The sequence below is a fragment of the Athene cunicularia genome (genome assembly GCF_003259725.1).
Source record: "Athene cunicularia isolate RWA chromosome 3 unlocalized genomic scaffold, athCun1 chr3_part1, whole genome shotgun sequence".
Lineage (NCBI taxonomy): Eukaryota > Metazoa > Chordata > Aves > Strigiformes > Strigidae > Athene > Athene cunicularia.
Window position 1 is genome coordinate 123658768 of NW_020799097.1, and position 22150 is coordinate 123680917.

The following is a 22150-nucleotide window of genomic DNA, read 5'->3' on the forward strand; positions in this document are numbered from 1 at the left end:
GAAAAAAGAAAAATTACCAACTGGAAGAGCCAGCTTTAGGAAGTCAATTTTTTTTGTATCTATAGCCACATACTGTGACTGGTTTATAAACAAAATAATTACAGTATTTCCAAATTCTGAAAATTGAAAGGAGTTGTCTATGTCTGATCTGTATTTATTCTACTAACAATTAAGTTATTGCAAGATATGTGAGGTCTTTCATCTCAGTTCTTTTCAGTATATTTCCATCTTATCCCTATAACCTCCAGCAAAGTTGATGCACATAGACAGTAGAGAATGGATGACACTAATTACCAAGTAAACAACTTACTTTCCGTGGCAACATATCAAAAAGTTACAAAAGTGAAAAAAATTCACAGAGATATTCCTTGGGTGAGGATGTTACATGATAAGGAATCGTTAAGCATAAAAGATCTCAAAGGGATGCCCATGGCATGACATTGAGGTAAAGAGAAGCAAGTCAGTACTCGAGTATCCATTGACATTATAGCTAGGAATTTAAGTAGGAATTTGACTTCTCAGCACTGACTCCATAGACTGAAGTCAATTTAAATAAAAAGCACACATAGTTAAAATAACTGTTGAAACAAACTATCAAAGAAATTGATGCATGGAAAGTGTCTTTGCATGGAGACTGAATGAATGCCCTTCTGGGAAATGGGTTTTAGCCAAATACAATTTATGCATTAGTCAAACACAAGTTTTTCTGGCTTGGTGTAGGATACCTGGATGAAATTTAATGGCCTCTAATTTACTGTAGGTCAATCTAGATGATTTACACTATATTATAGTATAATATTCATATGTTCTGGATTCCAGTCTTGCCTACAGCTCTGTGAAAAAGCCCCTGGTAAATCTCCCATTAGCTTCAAAAGGCCCACATGTAGGCTAAAAGACTGCAGTTAAAAGCCACATAATGTATATTCACACATCTTGTAGTATGCACGTGTGTGTGTGTGTGTGTGTGTACATAAGTGGGTGTTATATTTACGCATACACAGCCAAAATCTGGCCAGTCATAAAAATAGCTCCAGATATGAACACAAGCACTAGATTAATTATTACACATTTATATTTTGCTTCATGACAACAGGAGCCACAGAATCTGCTGCTGCTTTTTTCCTGAAAGAACAAGAAATAATCACAGCAGGAGATGCTTTCATAATTGCTGTAGCTGGCCGAGAGCTGCGTTATCTGTATGTTCACGGTGTGTCAGAGGCATGTTTGTCTCACACACCCTAGAGCCATCCTTGAGCCTCTAGTTTTTTGATAGGGAATTTGCCAGTTGCGTTTCTGCACACCAAAAAGAGTTGGCAAACACATATTTGCATGGCAGTTGGTATATGTTTTGTCCTGTTTGTTCTGCACAACGTAACGTGATGTGACAGGCTGGAATTCATCACATCAGTGGCATGACAGCAGAGGAATTGGAAAAGAGGTATGATGGTGGGCTGATGTGAGGTGTCAATTTAACATTCAATTGTAGTATTTCAGCATTAACTCTTTATAATGGCCTACTGAAGAATTGTCACCAAATATTCCCCATACAGGTGAGTTTTTAGAAGTAGTGATCAGTTATAGCACAGCCAACATTAGGACAAGGCTGTGGATTCCTGCGCTCAGAAGGACCAACTCTTGTAAATATGAGAATCTTTGCACATCTGGTTTTTGATCAAACAAACAAAAACATTGAAAGACTAATTATTTATTCCCTTCTTTCACTACACTCCCCAGTCACACCACAGGCCCTTTAAGTGGGGATACTCTGGAATTGCCCACAGCAGAATCAGGGGCTAAAGGCTGTTTTCCTCCAAAGACTCCTGCACAGGAGACTGCTTGACAGTTCACCACTGAGAAACTCCCGCAACAAAACCAAAGATGTTTGATGACCTGACGTTAGTTCTTGTTGAATGCTTTCAGTCTAACAAAACCAAGTTCCCTGTTGAAGTCCTGTCTCAGGGCTGGTGACATTCTAATCAGGATATCACTGGTGAAAGTTATAGGGAAGAGCTAATTGGGGCCTGAGAGTAAGCTTTGCACTCATCGCTTTCTAAAGTGCCAAACTTGTTCAGAAGAATTAAAGAAATGGGCTGTTTAAGAAAAAGTGTTGGTGGAAAACTGATCAACGGTGCTGAATACCAGGCAGTAAGTTTTGACTTTTTTCTTCCCTCAATACACACTCTGTGTTTCATTTCAGCTATTTGAAATATCTTTTCCCTAAATACCCTTCCTGTTGGTTAGCCTGCGCTGAGACTTCTTTTTAATTTAAACCTCAGTGCCATGACACTGCTGCAACTCCTGAACTCATGCTGGAGTAATATCTGCCATTCAGTAATATTTTTCACAGTGTTCAAGATACCAAAAAGTCCCAAATTGTGATAGACTTCGAACTGTAAAATTCAGTCTTAGAAATAGATTGTGAGGCATCACTGGTTATCTCTGCAACGTTGGTATTAAGAAATGGCAAAATAGGATAATATGATGACAAGACATCGTTCATAATAGCTTATAAGCATGTGTGTTGATCATAATTAGTTACTTCCTGCAGGTACCCTGCCTATATCTCACCTTTTCATCTTGATGATAACTGAAGATGCAGCAGCTACTTGATTTCTGCCTCCTGCCCTCTCAGCCCAGGGTCTGGCTGTAACACCTGCTGTCCCCAGGAGCCCGGGCTCCCTGGCACCTGTGACCTCTGCCCCCTGGGAGGGTACAGCTTCCCCCTCTCTCTTGCCCATATTTAAAGTAATCCCTTTCAAATGTATCTGCAGGGTGTATCTGATGCCAGCACAGAGGCTCGCCATGCCTGACTCCACCAGCCCTGACTGGATGTGCTCAGAGCTCAGCCTGACTTCTTGCAAGGAACCAGTGGCAGGAGTTACAAGGACTTTCTTGCTGTCCTTCACCAGTGATGGCTCTGAGCACAGCTTTGAGTCCTTGCATACCACAAGATCAGTAAAAAGTCAGAGTATAGTTCTCACATAAATTAGACCCCATGGATTAACCACTTAACTGGTAGTTTAAAAATTTTCACCGTAATGAAACATGGAAGACAATATTCTTTCCTGTATGATTGTGTTAAAAGCCTATGTGTTACTTTCAGTTCTTTCAAAAGTATAACAGTTTTGTGTAATAACAACTGCTGGCTTGTATTTTTTGCTTGATATAACCTACCTTCTGCTACATCTTACTATGGTAATTCATATAGCTCTGCTAAAATTAGTCATTTCCTTTGCTGATGTTCTTTCTGCTGAAAATCCCCCCAGGAGGTATCCATCTATGCCTGAAGTGCACCAGGTGAGGAGCAGATTCTGGGGCCATCCCAGAGACCTTGCAGAACAACCCCAGGTCTTGATCTTATGTCATCTGGAAGGGTTGTTGCTCCTGAACTGTCAGGAGCCTTACATGAGTTCGCCCTCTGACTGCACTACATAACCCATGGAAGGAAGGATTTGGGACCCAGTCTAAACTTCTCCTGAATCATCATTTGAAGTTCATTGCTACTTTCACTATGCCTCTGCCTAAATAACACAACTTTTATTAACTAGAGGAAAGATTCTAGCTATAATTAATTATTTATGTTACTACATAGGATGTGTTGCAGCCAAACAAAAACAGCTACAAAGTGCTTACCTTAGGCCCTTGCTTTTAGCTGCCAAATGGCGAGATGCTTAGCTCACAGCCATGGATATGGAGCCTGTGTGGGCACAGTCTGCTGCAGTGGAAGGTCAGATTGTCCTGCTGACTGTGCTGCTGTGGCCTCTTAGGTATGTAAGGGAAAGATTAGGACCAGAGCATTCCCCCCCAATCACTGCAATAAACAGAATTTTCACTGCAAAACATTCCTCAAAAATTCTCGAAAGAAGCACAAGCTTTAGTCAATGCCTTTTTTTCATGTATTATTATCAACTACACTGTCCCAACTTATTTCCTTGTGTGTTTGAGAGCTTTGCTGCCCATTTGTCAGGATCAGAAACAACACCGCAGGTCAGGGAGTGGATGAAACCAGACCTTTGCAGCCATCACCAACCAACTGGATGACTTTGACCAGATCCTTTTAGCCTTCAGTGCTGTTGCTTTCCTTTGAGGACTCTGTGAGCTTTCTGTCAGGGCCTGCCCATCCTTTCGGCAGCAGCCAAGCCCCCCACAGCCCTTCGTTTGTGTCATGCTAATTCGGCACTGCACCCTCAGCTTCTCCCTGCTGCTGCTGCTGCGTTTCCAGCACTACCCTCCCAGAGGTTCACCACACACTCAGGTGAAGTCCGTTTTCTAAGCTTACTTATTTTCTATAATTTGAAGGAATTTTTACAGCATAGGGTAAAAACACACCCCTGAGAAATCAGCCAGAATATTCTAGTTCATATCTGCCATTAGGTGTCAGTGTGACAACAACCATGATACAAAAAGGCTACTGCGGGTCGTGCGGGGATGCCACCCCACCCTAAACTTCTCATTTTCAACTCAGGGAAAATACAGTATGTGAGAAGAAGGAAAACTTTGAAAAAAAGCAAGAAATACTTTATTTCGGGTTTTTCCGTCTCCCGATTGAAGTTATTTACTAACAGATAGGTTGGTTTGTGTTTCATTCAGCGTGTCTCACCTTCCGAATGCTGCAGTTGTCAAAGTGTAATATTTACAAAACCAGGATGAGGGCTTCTGCACACATTGATCTGACACTATATTTTGGGACAAAAGAAACAGTTAGGTAACAGTTAGTTACAGGAGGTAAACTGCTTTGCCCATATGCAAATGTTAAATTACTTATATAAGTTGATGCCTGCTGATGTTGATGCTTATAGATGGGTCCTGCACAAGTTGGTTAAAATACTGCATTAGAAAAACAACTAAAAATTCCACTCATTCAGAAGAAAGGGATATAATATAAAACTTAAAAATTAGTTTTAAAGCAACTTTTTGTGTCTGAAATACTACCTTATTTTGATGTATCAGTGGTATGCATGATGAAGAACTAGTAGAAACATGGCATATATTAAGGAGTTTGCAATAGTTATTAAATTTTCAGGCACTTCCCAAAATGAGGTGGCAAAAGCAGCAAACAGTATTGGATCACATGGGGCTTTTGAAAGTTAGTACACTTTTAAAATAAAAATCAGTTTTGGGAAAAAAACTATTTTCAGAAGAAAATTAATGTAAAAAAAATATTCTCCAGTTGCCTCTAGTATTGAGGATACCTCAAGTACTTGTAGGATAGCATTTTTTTTTACTTACTTTTGGAACTAGAAATGTTTTCACCATTAATCAGATTTGTATCAGGTCGACATAGTGGCTAAATCATCTTGGCCTTCACCAGGATCTGGGAATCTGTTGTGGATTTGGATTCAGCTTTTCCTTCCTCTTGTCTCATTGGAGATGGAATAGATTGTGAGCATTGCTTAAATTTGGTGTTGTTTTGGGGGTTTTTTTTATATTTTTCACTTAAATCTTGAGTAGCACCATGCTACTGTGATAAGCATCTGAGCATGCTGGCTTTTTCTTTTAGCTACTATAGGAGCGGTTAGTCCTGAGCATGCACTGCACAGCCCAGAGTAATCCTAGCCAAGACAAGGATCCTCAGGTACCATCTCTGCTACAATCCCCCAGGTTGGATAGCTGCAGTTCTCTATGGAAACAATGACTTCCAAAATTTGATAGGCCTGCCCCTCTTCAAGTTGGGGGTGAGGAAAGAAAAATATCATGTGCCAATTTGACCTTGTCTTTATATTAGATAATTATAGGCATTAGGAATAGAAAAGATGCCTGGTTAAAAGGCTCCAGTCACCTGCTAGTACAAGATTGTAAAGTAATCCTTGACCATTTTCATATTAAGAGTTGCCACAACGATGTTCTTCCACTCCTTATGCTACTCAGCTTGCCTAGAAAGCTGTCTCCTATACTTGCATCCTAACTCTCTTTTGTTTTGCACTATCTTAAATAGCAGTGATTAAACCTTTCTTTATATTGGTACTGGTGGGGGCTTGAAAGTTCCTGCTATCCTACACATCTATTTTGACTTCAGAAATATAAATTGAAGAGCTCCTTATTTTCACATGTGGTTTCAGACCAGGTTCTTGTGTCTGTTTGTGGTACAAAGAGAGCAGATGAAAACCCAGCAGTGGCCATCGTAGCTGGCTATGCCCCCTGCTCCCTCGGGGCCCCAGGTAGGTATAAGTAGAGTCTCCGGGACCAGGCACAACCTGCTTGGCCCTCTCACCCAGAGTTAGTTTAGGTGAATCCAAAGGTAATTTTGCTGATTTTGAAGCAAACCATTAGTAAAATAGACTTGAAAGCAGCAGAGAGCTGTAAGCCTGCTTTAAACAGCACCATTATTGTAGAGAGAGTATTGCTTGAAGCTGCTCTTTATAGATCAGAAAGGATTGTGGTGACAGTTTCTCTCCAAGTGATCCCTTCTCCCTGCAGTGGGCTGAGTTCTGACCTGCAGCCTAAACCAGTCCAAAAATGCCCTACAAAACATGAAGTGCTAAGAAGAGTTTCCACCCAAAGTCAGAGAAGAGACAGAGGGAGCAGTGTCAGTCCGTAAGGACTACAAGCACACAGTAATAACCAGGTAGATAGTAAACATCTCTGGTGATGCACATCTGTGTGAGAAGGACTGGTGGTGGCATGTAAGGGAAGAAAAAGATCGCTGCGGTAATGCAGGAATGTGGAAAGTTACTTTGTAAGGGCAAACTTTCCCTATTGAACATTAATTGCCTTCCATGGATACAAAATGCATTTTAAGTGATGAAAGGAGTGGCTGACAAGAAGTGCTGTATTCACTGTATATCAGAGAATGCAGACTAGGTTAATTACCTTCTCTTAAAAAAAATTACATTTTTTTCTGAAAAGGTGAGCTTCTGTCTGAGACAGAATCTTATCTCCAAACTCCTGTTTACTTCAATGAGAAGTAAAAGGAATGAAATGGGGCAGTGAGGGAACTCCAGCAGGAGCCACAGTGATTTTTTTTTTTCTCCCTGGCATCAGGAGTCAGCTCTTTGCATCGCTTCCCATGGACTTTCCTCCTGGTTACCTTGAAAAGCACCCTCCAGGGCTCTGAGCTTCCCAAGCGGCGTCCACAGCCGCTGCTCCTGCTGACAGTTTATTTAAATAGGCAGAGAGAAAGTATTTGTGTTTGCAGAAGGCAGCATATAGCGTATACTACCTCCATGAGGTTTTAAAAAAACCAAAACACTCTAGTATTCGTGCCACTCTGTAATTGAGGGATACCAGCCAGACAAAGATCTTCCCAGGGAGTGGAAGGAACAGCCTGGGAATGAAAAACTCTCCGTTTCTACAAGGATACATTTCCTCTTTGAAAGGGCGTACGAAGTGTAGCGTGTCCCCTTTGCAAAGCTTTACATTTTCCCTTTAAACTAGTCTTTTCTAATGATGAGGAGTGGAAAGGAAAGCGTCAACCCAGCAGTTGGGATTTTCAGATGCCGACACGGTGGCATCAGCTTTTAAGGCTGTTGGGCACCCGAACCACAGAATGTGCTGGTGGTTATCAGCAAGTCTGTGCAGCAAAGCGTTGGAGCGGGTGAGTGACGGGCCGTAAATGCCTATCAGGGAGGACCTGCCTTTACATCTGCTTCAGTGGCTTTATTAGCCACACCTTTCTTGTAAATTGTAAAGTGTCAGTCAGGGTGCTCCAGAGATGGTTAAAACAAGACACGCTCTAAACCCCCAACTTCTTTTATGTCCTAGTGCCTTGAGGTGCATTTAGATAATGCATCCAAGTTTTATGTCGTATTGTAGGATTTAGCCAAGAGACGCTGAACAGAATGCTGTGTAAGTGTCACTAAGAAAGTTTAGCAACAGGAAGTCCGTGTGCGTATTGTGTGTGCATTTATGTGTGCACAAACACACAGCTTGCAGATATACACATCACAATAAAGTTTTAGACTTTGTAGGTTTAAAATAACTTTTCGGTACCTACTGTGTAGCATGTTTTCTATATGTTGCACCAGCGTTGCTGATTTTCTATGCAGACACACACACACACAGAGACCCCATAAAAATTTGGCCCTCATTTCATGAAAACTTACCCAAGAAATTCCCAACTTAGTATCCTAATTCTTAAAACACAAAAGATATTAGAGAAAGCCAGCATTTTTAAAGGGACTGAAAAAAACCATGTAAATATTTTCAGTTTCGGTACATGGAAAGCTAGTTCCTGTTAAACTCTGCAGGTTTCAAGCTCATTGGTATCAGAGTAAGTTTAGTCTATACAACCTTCCAGCATGAGTAACATTTATTTTTCCATGAAACCCACTGACTGTTTGCACATTGGTCTGACAGAAGCCAGAAAGCAATACTGTTTTGTAATTTGGTCTTTATTTACAGACAGTATTCCCATTTTTCCATTATTTGGATTAGACAACTAACTGATCCCAAGTTTCTCTTTATTAAAATAAAAAGGAAAAAAACCTTCCTTTTAATAAGTGTGTGCTTCACACTTTCAAACTTCAGTAGCATAGAATTTTTCACTTGATCAGAAAGCTGATTTAATTTGCTGCTAGGTTAAATGTTAAAGGTTTCAGTCTTGTGACCATGAATTCTCAAATTAAATTCAATGCATTGCTTAAATTTCTAGCTGCGGTGCATTTAGCCTAATTGCTTTGGTAAGTTGGGTGCTTAGTAACTACTACTCTTCTGAATTTTCGTCTTTAAAGGCAGCAATGAAATAAGCCTGAGGGGCACAGGTGGGCTAGCCTGCTCTTTGGGATTCACCTGTGGGGTCTTTGGATATCTTTTCCAGTCTGACCGCATCCTCAGACCATGTCTGATGAGGCTGTTCTGCTGACAAGGGAGAGCATTTAAACACCTGTAGATTTTAGCTATTTAAGCCCAAATCAGTTTTGAAGCAACAAGAAAGGCTGAGAAAAATGGTTCAGATTTCAGTCAGTTGTCAACTAAATGTGTGCACTGGGCCTTTAAGTATTTGGCCAGACACATCTGGATTGCTTAGCTTTTGTTTTCACCCTTGGAAAGTCAGCTGGATAATACCCTGTGGCCAAAGTCTGTTCTGTAATGCTGTAAATGGACTAGGCTGGAGGGTGAGAGGAAGAACTAACAAAACCCAGAGTTGTATTTATGGATTTGCCAGTCTTTGTGAGCCAAGCTGTTTGCAGTCATTTTCAGTTCCTTGCAATGTTAAATATAAAAACCAGAGGGACTTAAGATGAGCCCACTGATGCAATGTATAAGGTGGGGTCTTCTTGGGGACAAATCACAATGTAAACACAGGGGTGATGGAAGAAATAGGAGGAAACTTCCACTAACTGCACCCAGCATGGGCAAGCCCCAAGTGTCTAGTTTTTTCCTCTTTGTTTACAACATTTTTAGGGCTTTGAGTTCTCATGCAACACGTTTGTCATTAAATGGCTGATGCCTCTTTGCACACGTTGTTGTGATGGCCTGTGGCAACCTGAATTAATTGTTTCAGTAGTTGATGGTGGTTACTAGTCATAATTATTATAATTTACATTTATAAAAACATCTTTCATCTAAGGATCTCAGAATGCTTTTGTGCACATTTAATTAAGCTTCACAACATCCTGTGAGGTAAGTGTCAAGAGTATTTTTATATCCATTTTTACACAGGTTTCTCCAAGAAAACAAGGTCAGTCTCTAACATGACTGGTATTTGGTTCACATCACACTTGCACAGGACAGAGCAACTAGCACAGCTGCAGGAATTAGGGGTGCTGATCTAGGTCACTTCGCATCTCCCACATAGCTCTTGCTGCTGCCACGCTGTGTGGACACATGCACTAAGCCACCACAAACAGTCAGAGCAAGCTCAGCCCAGATTTCCAGTCTGAGATGGTTTCCCAGGAGCACTCCAGCAGCAGAAAAGTCTTGGGAAGAAAAACAGATAAGCACCCTACACGTTGCACCAGATGGCATAACACATCCTGCAAAGATCTTTCTATAATTTTCTACCTTAACATTTAAGCATCTCTTTGCAGTCTGTGCACAGCAAGACATTTATACTGCAGCCAAAGCCAAGAAACCAGCTGCAAGCAACATAAAGTTACCCTTTATCAGTCACTCACTTGTTTGAGAAGAGGCTGCACACACTTCAGCCCCTACCAGCCTTAGACCCAACCTTGTGGGCAGTCTGCACTTCTGAGATCTACTAAATCCTGGACTACCATCTGACTGTGGTATTTAAAAGTGAGGATCAACTCAAGCAAGATAGTCTTGGAACTTGAGGGGACAACAGGAGGAAACAGTTTTCCAAAGCTCATTTCTTTTTCAAACATATGACTATGTTGTTTAAATTGAACCCGGCTCTGTTGATCACCATATTAGCCCTGAGGAAGATAGGTCTAAAGTAAGTGTTTGCAAATTGAGTAAGAAGTCCTGCGCCATACCTTCACGAGTTCTTTACCATCCCCATCAATTTATAAGGGCTTGTTTACATGTGGCAATGACCAGATTAGCTATTTTGAAAGAACTCTGCCTGTGGATACACTTATTCCAAAATAAAAGCCACTTTGCTTTTCTAAATTAAGTGGATTTAGAGATAGATGATGATTATTCTGACTAACATGAGAAAGAAAGTAATTTCATTCCCAAGTAGAGCATTCAGCAGGAATATTCTGAAATGAGCTGTCTGGCTAATTTCTCATTTGGTGCTTTTTAAGGCAGTGACACAGTTGCACAGTCATCAACAACCAATTTTGTTTTCAGTGCATCCTTTTCCTGGAGAGGGTGTGCCAATGCAAGGTGAGGGTCAGGGTGCCTTTGTCAAAGGTCTTGCATACTTCTCTGTCTTTACCTGACATTATTTCTGCTTAACGTAACAGCATGAAATCATTTCTGAAAACGTTTCTGCCTTTTCTAACACCAATAAAGCACTGCTGGAGCACAAATTGAATAGACTTCAGTGTGTCCTTCTCTACTCATAGGAGATGCCAGTAGCAGCAGAGGCTTTATCCTGGCTTCTTTGGTGAAACACAGGGAAAGGGGGTCCTGCTCCCCAACTTAAGCATGTCTGGAGTGTCCTTCAGGGATGGTATTGCTCATCCCCAGTTCTTTTCACTTCCCTGAGTCAATGTACAGGATTTATTCTGGTTCACATTTCTCTTGGGGAAGGAACACCTGGCAGCCAGAGGAGAATGTTTGACATGAGAACATATATCATTTCATTTTACCTGATGCTGCCTACTTCGCTTTCAGCAGAAATAGAGGGCAGTCATTGGACTAAGCCTGCATTTTTATGGAAGCTTTCTTCTGCTTTTCCTCTCCTCCAAACTTGTTCATGTCTACTGCTGCACAGTAAAGTGCAGTAGTGACCTGGGAGAATGCAGTGCTGTAGGAATCACAGCATCAGACCCACAGAGGGACTTTTTTCTTATGGCTACCAGAAAACCTTCAATAACTTTAAATCAGTACTTTTGGGGTTTCTTTCTTTTTTTTTTTTTTTTTTTTTTTTTTTTTGGGGATGTAAAAATTCAGCTTGTGTTATCTCATATTGCAGAAATGAAGACTTGATGGGTATTATATTATCCTCTTGGACCTTAATCACTCCCAAAGATTCAAGATGAACTCTGCCTGCCCAGGCACCAGAGTCAGTGCCCCAGGGAATTTCTTCATATCTAAGGGATATGCAGGATGTGTACTTGCATGCCCTTGCTGCCTCTCAGCTCCAGCTTTACATGCAGTTTTTCTTTAGGAACCTGTACCTCCAGTATTGCAATATCTTTTTCAGTCTCTGTCATCAAGAGTTTAAATACAGTTCAGATCAGTGTTAGTGGCCCAGCTCCAAACGAGGAGAATTGCTGCAATTCGTTATCTTGACAAATTAACTGGTCTGAGGCAATTCCTTTCTGAGAGAGATACAATTAGCTAACTCTTGAACTCTAGCCTTGCTCTAGTACTATGACATAGTTATGCACCTGCTCAAAAAGTGTTGATACTACGGCTAAGACTTTCCCACCTGTAAGTGTAATTCCTGCGTTGAGCCCTAGTGTTACACAGCCATGCCTTGCTGTCCTTGTGCTGCTCTTGTACCCCGCGTGGATGTAGTGTGGGATGATGGTGCAGACCTCATTTGCAAAGGACTCTGACCTCAGCTGATTTAAAAAAAAGGCTGTCTGAAAACCAAGGTGGTTTTCAGTTGTTGCGTAGCCTCTAGGGGAGGGTCAGTGCTGGAAACACAGGGTCCTTGTCACAAAACCACCTGGCATGGAGAGTGTTATATCAGCAAGACACATCAGCAGTTGTCCCATCCTCTGTTTTGAGTACAGCTTCCTGATCCAATAGAAAAAAGATGTTTCCTACCCCCAATCCACTGCATAGAAAACGGTAGCCCGTGCAAACCCAAACCAGAGAATTCCTTTGGAAAAGGAAGCATCCTTCTAATGGGGATTATTTCTCGCTGGGATATAGACAGGAGTTTTAGTAGCAGTCCCTCAGTCTGTATATACGTGATAAAAACTAGGTTGCCATCAGGTACAGTATCCCCCTCCTGCCGTGGACAGTAGCTGATGCTCCAGGGAAGACAGGGTGACCTTCAGCCTTGCCCTGGTTTCCCTCACCTCCTGGCCTGGAGGAACAGCTCCCTCCTGCCTCTTTCTATGAAGCAATGAAAATACATCCACAGCTACACATTGTTCTTCCAACCCAATATGGGCAGATGCACTTCTCATCCATTTCCCTGTGGAAGACAACTCCTTCTGCCCCTCAGCCATAGCTCACCTGTGAGCATCATCTTCCCTTGCACAAGAGCTCCCAGGTGCTAAAAGATATCCCTTAACCATTCATCCAAACCATTCCCTTTTGGAAACCCTCTTTCGGATAAAGCAGGAGGCTTGTGTTTGCCTAGAGCTTCTTGATATGGACTTGGTGGCTGGGAGTTTCCTTGAGCTCCTCTTTGAACTCCAAGACTTCAGCATCCAAAATATTTAACCCTCAATTTATTTTCTGCTTTATCGGTTTGGCCAGCTTCTGTCTGGCAGCCTTTATTTGCAGGCTTCCATTCTGCATCTTGTGTTTGCAGATGTATTTATCTTTCAATTAACCCCCTGAAATGGTTTTCTTCTCCCCTGAGCCTACCTCCCTCTGGTCTGGCCGGCACATCTTCCTGCTCTGGATGCCTGGAGGGTGGAAGCCGGGAGCGGAGACGCTTGGTCCTTGGGCTGGAAGTGCCAAGCAGAGGGTGTGCCCTGTACACGGGCGTCAGGAAGAGCAGCTGAAGGAACACGCAAGTTCGGCAGTGCCTGCTTTGCCCGTTGTGGGTTGGGGCTTGCAATGCCGGAGGCACTTGTGCTTCTGTGGAGTCTCTAGAGCATCACTTAAGAATAATCAGGTCTTCCTTGAATGCTTTTACTGAGATGCTCTGGAGCACACACCCACATTTCCACTGCTGCAGCCTTCACCCCAAACAATGGGAACGTTTCTGCTCACTAGCCGCTTTTGCTTAGCTTTCCTTTAGAACAGGTATTTCTAGATAGTCACTTAAAATGAAAAAAAAAAAAAAGACAAAAAAAGACAAAAAAAAAAGACCCGGTCTAAAGTACCACTTACCAAACAAAGAAAACGCCTAGTCACCAGGAATGACCTCCCTCCTGTGCCTGCCGTAATTACTGAGCAATAGCGGCCCTAGGTTGCTCATCTTGTGTCTTGGCACTCCAGCTTGTTAACATGCATCGGCAGCCGAGAGGAGAGCTGTTTGCCCGCTGCCAAGATTACAAGGCAAACTTCACATGGTTCAGGAAACCTGATAAAATCTAGAGGTGCAAGATCTCTATTGCTGGGACACTATTCAAGCCTTTGAAGTGAAAGAGCCTGGAAGTGAAGCATATCCTTGGTTACTCAGTCTCTTTCAGCTGGCTATCCATCACAGCTTGGTACTACCACATCTGGATCACCCTGTAAGACACACCTTTTTTTTTTTTTTTAATTAAATAATACTGGCACTGCTAGGATAGTTCCTAAGGAACCTGATTACTTCAGCTCCAGGGAGATAGAAAATTAACTATTGAGCCTATATAGTGGTTAGCTTAATTTTGTGTATGATTCTAGCAGAGCAAATGAGTAGCAGAGATTGAAATCTCAGCCGGAACTAGTAAAGACTGGGCATTTCCATTTGCAGAAAGTTTTGAAGCGAAGTTTCACTGCAAGTTGCAGAAGACTGCAAAGTGAAATATAACTGTCTACACTACAAAAAAAAAAAAAAAATCAAAAAAACCTCAGACCCAATGAGGGGTTGTTTATAAGTGTTAACTACTTCTTTAGTTTTATCACATAACTTATTTTCATTCTTAAATTTCCTGTCACACCCACTGAAACAGTTTTGCTGCTGCTAATAGGCCTAATATACAACTAGTGAAATAATGGCATGTTAGGCTACCATTAAGGGTTGCTTCTACTTATTAGTGATTGAAGTGCCTTATCTTCTCAGGTATCAAATTGTTAAATTACAACACAAATGGGAGATATTCTGATTTAATGAACCTTTTCCATCTCTCTCAACAGTAACAGCTGTTTTCAATGAGTTTTAAAAGTACTACAAAAACAATATTTCAACAATTTATATTTGTCGAAAGAAAACATGTCAGCACTGGGAATTAACAAAACAACACAAAAACAATCTAAAAACAAGAAGCCATGGAAAACTAGACCAAAAGAAGCAGAGGAGTTTAGAGTTATATTTTTACACACACACAAACAAAGCTGTGTGGTTTCCCTGCAGGAATTTGTTGAAACTGAACAATTTTATTAGAATCTGTTTATTTAGAAAGACAATTTCAGGAAAACAATTGTAGCCAGAAAAAAAGATCTGACCGCACTCAAGGCAACAATGGAAGTTCCCACTAATTTTGATACCAAAAGAATTTTACCCAAGGCTTTAGAAATACCTTCATGTAGTTTGAGAAAACCTGGGATAGGGTTAAGGTGGAGCAACTTGATAATGCATGAGGTCACGCTCAGTCTCAGACTCCTGCAGCAGTTATTTGTTTTTAAAAAAAACAAACAAACAAACCCAACAACTCAAAAAAGCATGAGAGCTTGATTTCAACAGGTCTAAATAATTTTTTTTTAAAAAAGTTAATGCATAATAAAAGGAGATATAAACTTATTCATGGGGAAGTTATTATTCGGGTTTAAAAAATTGTTTAAATGCCTAAAAAAAGTGTGATTGTTTGGGTTATTACTAAACTGTTTTACTGTTTTACAACACTTGTTTTGCTTAACCATTTGCATTTCTTCAGACCCTTGATTTGTTTCTTTCAGAAAAACTCTATTACTTCTCTTTTTTTTAAAAAAAAAAAAGAGCAGTATGTCTGAAGTCTGTGTGGTTCATTGGGAGTTCATTGGGTTATATTTACAACTCCTGAAGCAAAAAAGTGGTATTTTATCTTTAGAAGGAGTTACATTTTTTGAACTTAGTGAATTTTTCAAAGATCAGCATGAAGAGTTCTGATTAAATGCTTGCTTCAGCGTTTTAAAGGCTTCTTGTGTCCCTGTTGCCTAAGGAGGTCGTACATTACGATTGCTCTGTAAACATCAGATTGTACAGAATTGGCTCTGCATACCATGCTGGACACACAAAGAAGAAGTCAAATGGCTTATCTCTCACTTATCAACTAGTTTATTTTTCATACCCAAAAAAGGCTGTATTTTTACAAGAGCAGCTGCTACTTTGTAAATAATTTAATGGCTTCTGTTAAGTAGAGCTGTCAATTTTGCAAACAATATTAAAAGAAGATTTTCATTTTACCATGGGATTGCATGTTTTAAAAGGCATTTTTATCCCTGAAAGTCCAGTGAGGGATACTGCAGTATGGAAATAGCTTCTGATTTGCAGACACAGATCTAAAAGAGAACAGATACAGTTAAATAATGACACATACATGAGCTGGAAAAGCATGAGATCTCATCACCTGCATACGGTGTTCAGAGAGCATCCTGCTGATTAAAGTGTAAGAAAACTTTTAGCGGACTTGTAAAGGAAAGTATTTGGCTGTTTCAGACAGGCCCTAGTTGTAGAAATAGCAGCTATGAGCACATATTGGAAATGTGGAATGTGCATTGTGGGGTTGTGTGTGTACATTATCCTAATATTGATCCTGACAATGGGATTTTGTAGATAAAGATTTTTAGCACGATATAATTCATATTATTGCATCCGATAAGTGACTTGTTGATGAAACAACAATGCTAGCCGGGATACCAACTCTCAAGTTTTTACAATTCAAATTCAGATTCAAATCCCCAGATCCTAACATGATAACCAAATACTAAGAATTAAGAACAGCGTTTATTGTGCAATAAGCCAAAGGAAGATTCCAGATTACCTGAATATGAAATCTTAGGTGCAATTTGTGACACCTCCAATGCTAGCACAAAGTCAAGTCTTGATTAAGCAACAAAGCCTAGCCAGAGCCCTCATCTAAATGTGAAGACCACCACCCTCTCCCAGCAATATGGCATTGTTGACAAAATCCTTCCCTTTATAATTAAATGTGGGATGTGTTGCCTCTGGTCTGGGAAGGGCTGTGTTGTTTAAACAGCATTCCTTGCACATGTTTTTTCTCCTGCTGTAGCACTTCTCACAGGGAACACAGTCCAATGTCCCACAACAAAAATGTTTATTTCTTTACTCTAGAGCTCATATCTAGTGGGTTTGTGGCTTGGAACCGCTCCTGGCCTCTGAGCCTATCTAATGTTCTACTGCCACACTGCAGCTGTATACTCAGACTAGGACCGGTTCCATCCTTGTAATTTGAGGTCAGTTTCAGATATTCAATTTAGATAGGAAAGTGCAAAGAAATCTATTTGCACTCCCGTAAGAACCCCCCTCATCCCGCAATTTTGACTACAAGTGTGCTCGCACATGACAGACTGCTTTGTTTCCCATAAGATTCCTGTGCATCCAGTAGCATTATTTAACAAGGTGTAGCTGTGCTGCATCCACAGAAGAAAAGATCAGTCAGTGGCCATGGTTATAATTGCTCATAGCGTTCCTATATTAGATATGCCACACGAGGACTGTATACATCCAAAATGTAGCCTGCTCCATGTTACAAAACTGCTAGGTCCCACCCAGAGCACGTGCGTGAGTTACGCTGGAGCGGCTGACATGAGATGGCTGTCTCAGCAGGTACGAAGTAATGCAGATTAATAGTATGGTGGAAAGACATCAAGACAAAGCTGACCCTATCCTATTTTGTTCCATTTCTCAATACAGACTCCTCTCTCAGTGTTTTTAATTCTGAAATGCCACTGCTCCTTGGAGCTAGGTCAACCTCAGGAGTGATGTCTAAGTAGAAACTATGGGCATAGTGTATTTGTGAAAGTTTCTAACTTTAAGGGGGTAAGTTATGTAGGCCTTAGGCATTATTGAGTAGGTGAAAAAAGAAAAGAGAAAAAAAAGATAAGTTACACCAGCTTGTCTCACACTGTATACAACTTAGCTTTGATGTTTAGAAAACTAGAATATGTAACGTTTACCTCCTTAAAAGCCAAGGCCAAGTGAAGAGGGAGGCTCCTCAGGACCACAGACTCAATTCACAGGTGGAAGCACAGCAATGGGAGCTGTGTTCCCAAGCAGAGACTGTCAAAGTTTCTCCCATGAGAGCTGCAGTGGATTTTTCCTACACACACATCAAGAGGAATTTAAAGCCCTTTCCCAGAGTTCTTCATGCATATCAAAAGCAGTTTCTCCTGCACCTTTTAAAGTCCTTTGTATTGCTCCCCTCCTTCTCTTGGCTGCTCACTCTGCAACAGGTTCCAAGAAGAGATCTCCAGAGAAACTTATTGCACTTGCCCTTGAGTTGATTTCCTAGACATAGAATATTGCTGATACACCTTTTTTCTTCCCTCCTTTTTTTCACTCTTTGGATTTTTTTATTCAAAGTAGAGGAGAAATTACACCAAGGCCAGTTTAGCTCCTTTACTTATTGTAATGTGGTATACATGCTTGGAGGTGTGCTGCCCCTGACCGCATTGGTTGTCTTCAGTTATTCCCCACACTGCTCCTTGTGTGGGAAACAGCAGCAGGGGTGGAGAATATCAGTTACCTGAGAAAGCCAGATTGGTTGCCACACTTGACCTTCTCTTGCACCACAGATGCTAACAATATTTAGGTAGGATGAAGAATAGAAATAGTCCACAGCAATCTTATGGCATTGGCTTTTTAGGACTCAGAGATTCAGAAATACTTACAAGTAGATTTTTCCCTCCTAAGCTGGTGAGCATTCTGGGTCTCTGTCCAAAATGTAAACTAGCAGTATGGCAGCACTCACAAGAGCATTATATTCTTCGCATTGCCCATGGTGTTGCCACGGGTATCGTGCAGATTAGCTTATAGAGGATCTGGGAAGGCAGAGAACAAGGGGAGAAAAACAGGATTAAAAAAGAAAAACACGCAAAAGGGTCTTACAATTTTGAGAAAAATCTTTTAAAGTCTTTATCTGTAAAAGGATTTTTTTCTTTAATCCAAACTGCTAGCCTGTTTTTTTTTTTTGTTTGTTTGGTTGGGGTTTTTTGGTTTTTGGTGGGTTGTTTTTTTGTTTTGTTTTGTTTTTTAAGTCTCACGCCTAGAATATGCAATTCCTCCCCTATATTTTTAAGGGGTTCAGGTATTTTCAATTTCCTTCCCCAAAGGGCTCAGACTGGAACTTGGGAATTGGGGTCCCCTCCTTCACCTGCTTGAAGACTTCAGGTCTTGATTATGGATGAAAATATTTTGAAACAAAGCTAAGGAAATTCTTCATTTTTCAAGGAAGGAGTTACACATATCCTTGTGGGGGAACAGTCCTATTGATAAGACTTTGATCATATGGCAACAGTGAAATACTCACAGGCCTTTGGTAGCCAGCTAGACCTTCTGTAGTTGACAATTTAGAGAATGCATTTCCTCCTTGCTATCTAAAGCCAACACACACTCACTCCCTCTCTTCCAAAAACTCTTGGATGTGTTGTTGTTGCTGGTCGTTAGCTACTTGGCCTCCTTTTCAAGGGGAAGAGTCATGAGTGAAAGCCGTATAAGTGTATGGTTTTCCATTCGATTTGATGCATTACAAGAGAGGACACCTTGTCCTTATTGACATCTAAGACAAGCAGGAACTTGATTGATGCTTTTAAATTAAATATCATATCTTGATTCATCTTAACAGAACTTCTGGGGAAGTCAGATGAAGATGACCCATCTCCTGAAGCTTTCGTTGACCGATCTTCAGAGCATGGAGGAGAGCATGACCTGCCTGCTCCTGGTCCAGCCATCAGACCACCAGCACAGAGCTGCTCCCACAGGTGAGTGGCACAGGAAAAGGCACACAGGCGACTTGCGTGTCGATATCAAAGATGTTTCATAAGGTCAAGGAATATCCTGTATTTCCATAATAGAAAATGGAAGGGAGGGGAGAACAATTAACTAAAATACTTCTGAAATGTATGTTTTATATTCTGAATTCTCCTGACAACCTCAGCTGTCATCTGTATCATGACTGTAAACACAATAAAACATAAAGACACTAAGCAGGAACTAAGAAAAACTTGGAAGCCAGAAGGACATGGAATGGACGCAAAGCAGTCTCCAGAAACACAGACAGTTTGCAAGCATTTAACGTGCACTAGCAGAACCATTTTCAAATTAAACCATTTGGACAAATTTGGCGTTCCTTGATGGATGTACAGAAGAGAGAAATACAGCAATGGAAATTCAGCTAATTAACAGCTACAGGCAAGAAACAGAACTTTTGAAAACCTAACATGATCTTCACAGATTTTTGTAAATTCATCACTAGCCTGTGATCAAAATCCCTGAGACGATCTTTCAAAATACCCTTCTTCCAAAGTTGATTGAAAACTAGAATTTACCTATTATGAGAGAAACAACAGGCCTGATGATTCTGGGTTTTTTTTGAACACGTCTGTTGCTAGCGAACCAGTACACCACCTTGCAACAGGGAGGAAATCAGAATGAAACAGCTCTACTGCAAAGATTAAGAAAGCATTTATTTCTCATCTTTTTCTTCATCATTATTGATAGAAAAGCAACAATTGTTTGTTATCAGTGAGTATATAGATGCACTTGTTTTAATTTTCTATGCCTACTACATGTAGGAACATTATTAGTAAATCTGGTGTGAGTACAATATGAGTACAACTACCACATTGACAAATCATCCTAACCATTTGTAGGTAACTGTGCTGAACACTCCTCATGTGGGCAGGAAACACATTTCTTTCTCCTTCTGGAAATCTCTATATTACCTACTTTTCTATCTTTCCTCACATGAAGGGATTGAGCTTTTGCAGTATTAGATGTAATATCCATTATACCAGCTGCACACCACTAGTGAAATATTTGTTTTATGCATAGCCTACAACTTTAAGGATATAGAGAGGTCTAAAGCTTTCAGAAATATCTAAAGGGTTTGGCGATGGGGCCTGCTTTTAAAAACCTAGTGCATAATTATTCTGTCTTAACTTCTGGGATGGATGCAGCACTGAATTGTTACAGGCAAATAGAGACGGAAAGATCATGCTGGAGACTGTATTGACTACAAGCACTCCAATAAAAGGAGTTCCTTTAACAGAGCACTAGAGCAGAGCCTAATCCCAACATACCTCTGATGCCAAGGTGTAAACATGCTACCCTCCCTTCAGCTCACCTTCTCCCTTTTGGAGGTTGTTGTGACTCACATGTCTCTGGCAGTCCCGCATCTGCCTTCATCAGGCGTCCTGGGAGAGAGATTACAGAGTTCAACTTTACTCCTACTCCCAGACTCCTTGGCTTGACCACATTCACCTGCACCTGCCCAGGTGGGTCACCAAAAGTTGCTGAGCCTCACAAGTGGCTCTTTGCAATCACTGGAGCTGCGTAAACTGCTGGGATTTCCCAAGGCTTTTGTTTGCCTCTTGCCAGGCTGGTGAATATAAAGCAAGCTCCCCACCCACACAACCAGCTCCTCCATCTGCTGACACCCAGAACTTGTAGCTGATCTCCAGGAGACACTGAAGTTTTTGGTCACCTCTTGCATAGCTTCCCCTGGCTGACCACAGCCATTTGAAGCCTGCCAACGCGAATTTGGGTTTTAAAGGCACTCCCTGTGAAAGTGCCAACTGGCTAGGAAGGTCACCTGCTGAGGCACAGGTGACTCCAACAATTTCTTCTCTGTGCTTAAAAAAGCCCACAGATGGTTACAAGCAGGTAAATGTAGCTTGTGTTTTGCCTCCAGTTTCACAGAGTTTGTTTTCTGTAGTACATCTGCTGCAAAGTCTGCATCAAACTTCTTCATGTGAAGAAATTTGTACAAAGAAAAGAAGGTTTTGAGTGTTAGGAGCCTACATAAATAGGCACGCTCTCAGCTCTGCAGTCATTGCAGTGTTTCATCTCTCTGGCCGAGATACTCCAGCATCACTAGAGATTTGGCTGCCTAATCTGAGACATCAGCAGAGGACATAGTTTATAACGTGTAAATGGTTACGCAGAACTTGAGGAAATTTCTTTAACTTGATCCAACATGTGAACCCAGAATTAAATCGTATTTGCCTTCTGCTGCCTCAGTGAATCCACTCAAAAACTGACGACAACAACAATGCCTTACTAAAATGCAGTGAAGTTCAAGAAATTGCAGCCGTATAGTTCTTGCAGCTGAGCAACCGATTTCCCACATCACAAAATTATATCTGACATTTCCACTGTCCACTTCTTTCCAGCCTCCAACCACTACCTGCAGTTTCAAAATCAATAATCAGGACACATTCTCTCTCCTGTAAAGGCCCTTCGTCATTCATTAGCTTGGTAATTTTTTTGTTTCATTATTGACTTTCTTCATTTCTCATGCTGTTTAATGCTAGTCTTCGGTGTTTATGTATTCTGCTCACCAGTGAGATAAATGTACATCCTGAATAATTTCCTATTTACTTCTGAAGCCTTTCCCCTCAAGAAAATTCCATTTTTGTAATAGATTTACTACTGTTCTGTTCCCTAACCCCATGCACAATACAGCCTCCTGTCTTGGCCAAGTCACTTCAGCCACACTTTATATATATATTACTGTAGGCAGCTTGTTGATTTACCTCCTCAGCATCATTTAAAACTTTGAGATGCTGTCTCTGAGGACTTGATTTATAGTCTGAGAAGCTAGGTTAGTCTTTAGCTTTTGTTTGCTTCATCCCCTGCATGTTG

The 22150-nt window shown here is 41.0% G+C and overlaps 1 protein-coding gene across 6 annotated transcripts in view; it reads left to right on the top strand.

Moving 5' to 3' along the window:
- The window catches only part of WDPCP (WD repeat containing planar cell polarity effector), a 161315-nt gene that overhangs the window by 125239 nt on the left and 13926 nt on the right, over positions 1–22150 (top strand). For all 6 annotated transcript variants that reach the window (XM_026844249.1, XM_026844250.1, XM_026844248.1 and 3 more), the window contains one exon: positions 19131–19266. In XM_026844249.1, coding sequence (XP_026700050.1) covers positions 19131–19266 — 136 coding nt within the window. The remainder of the gene's footprint in view (positions 1–19130; positions 19267–22150) is intronic.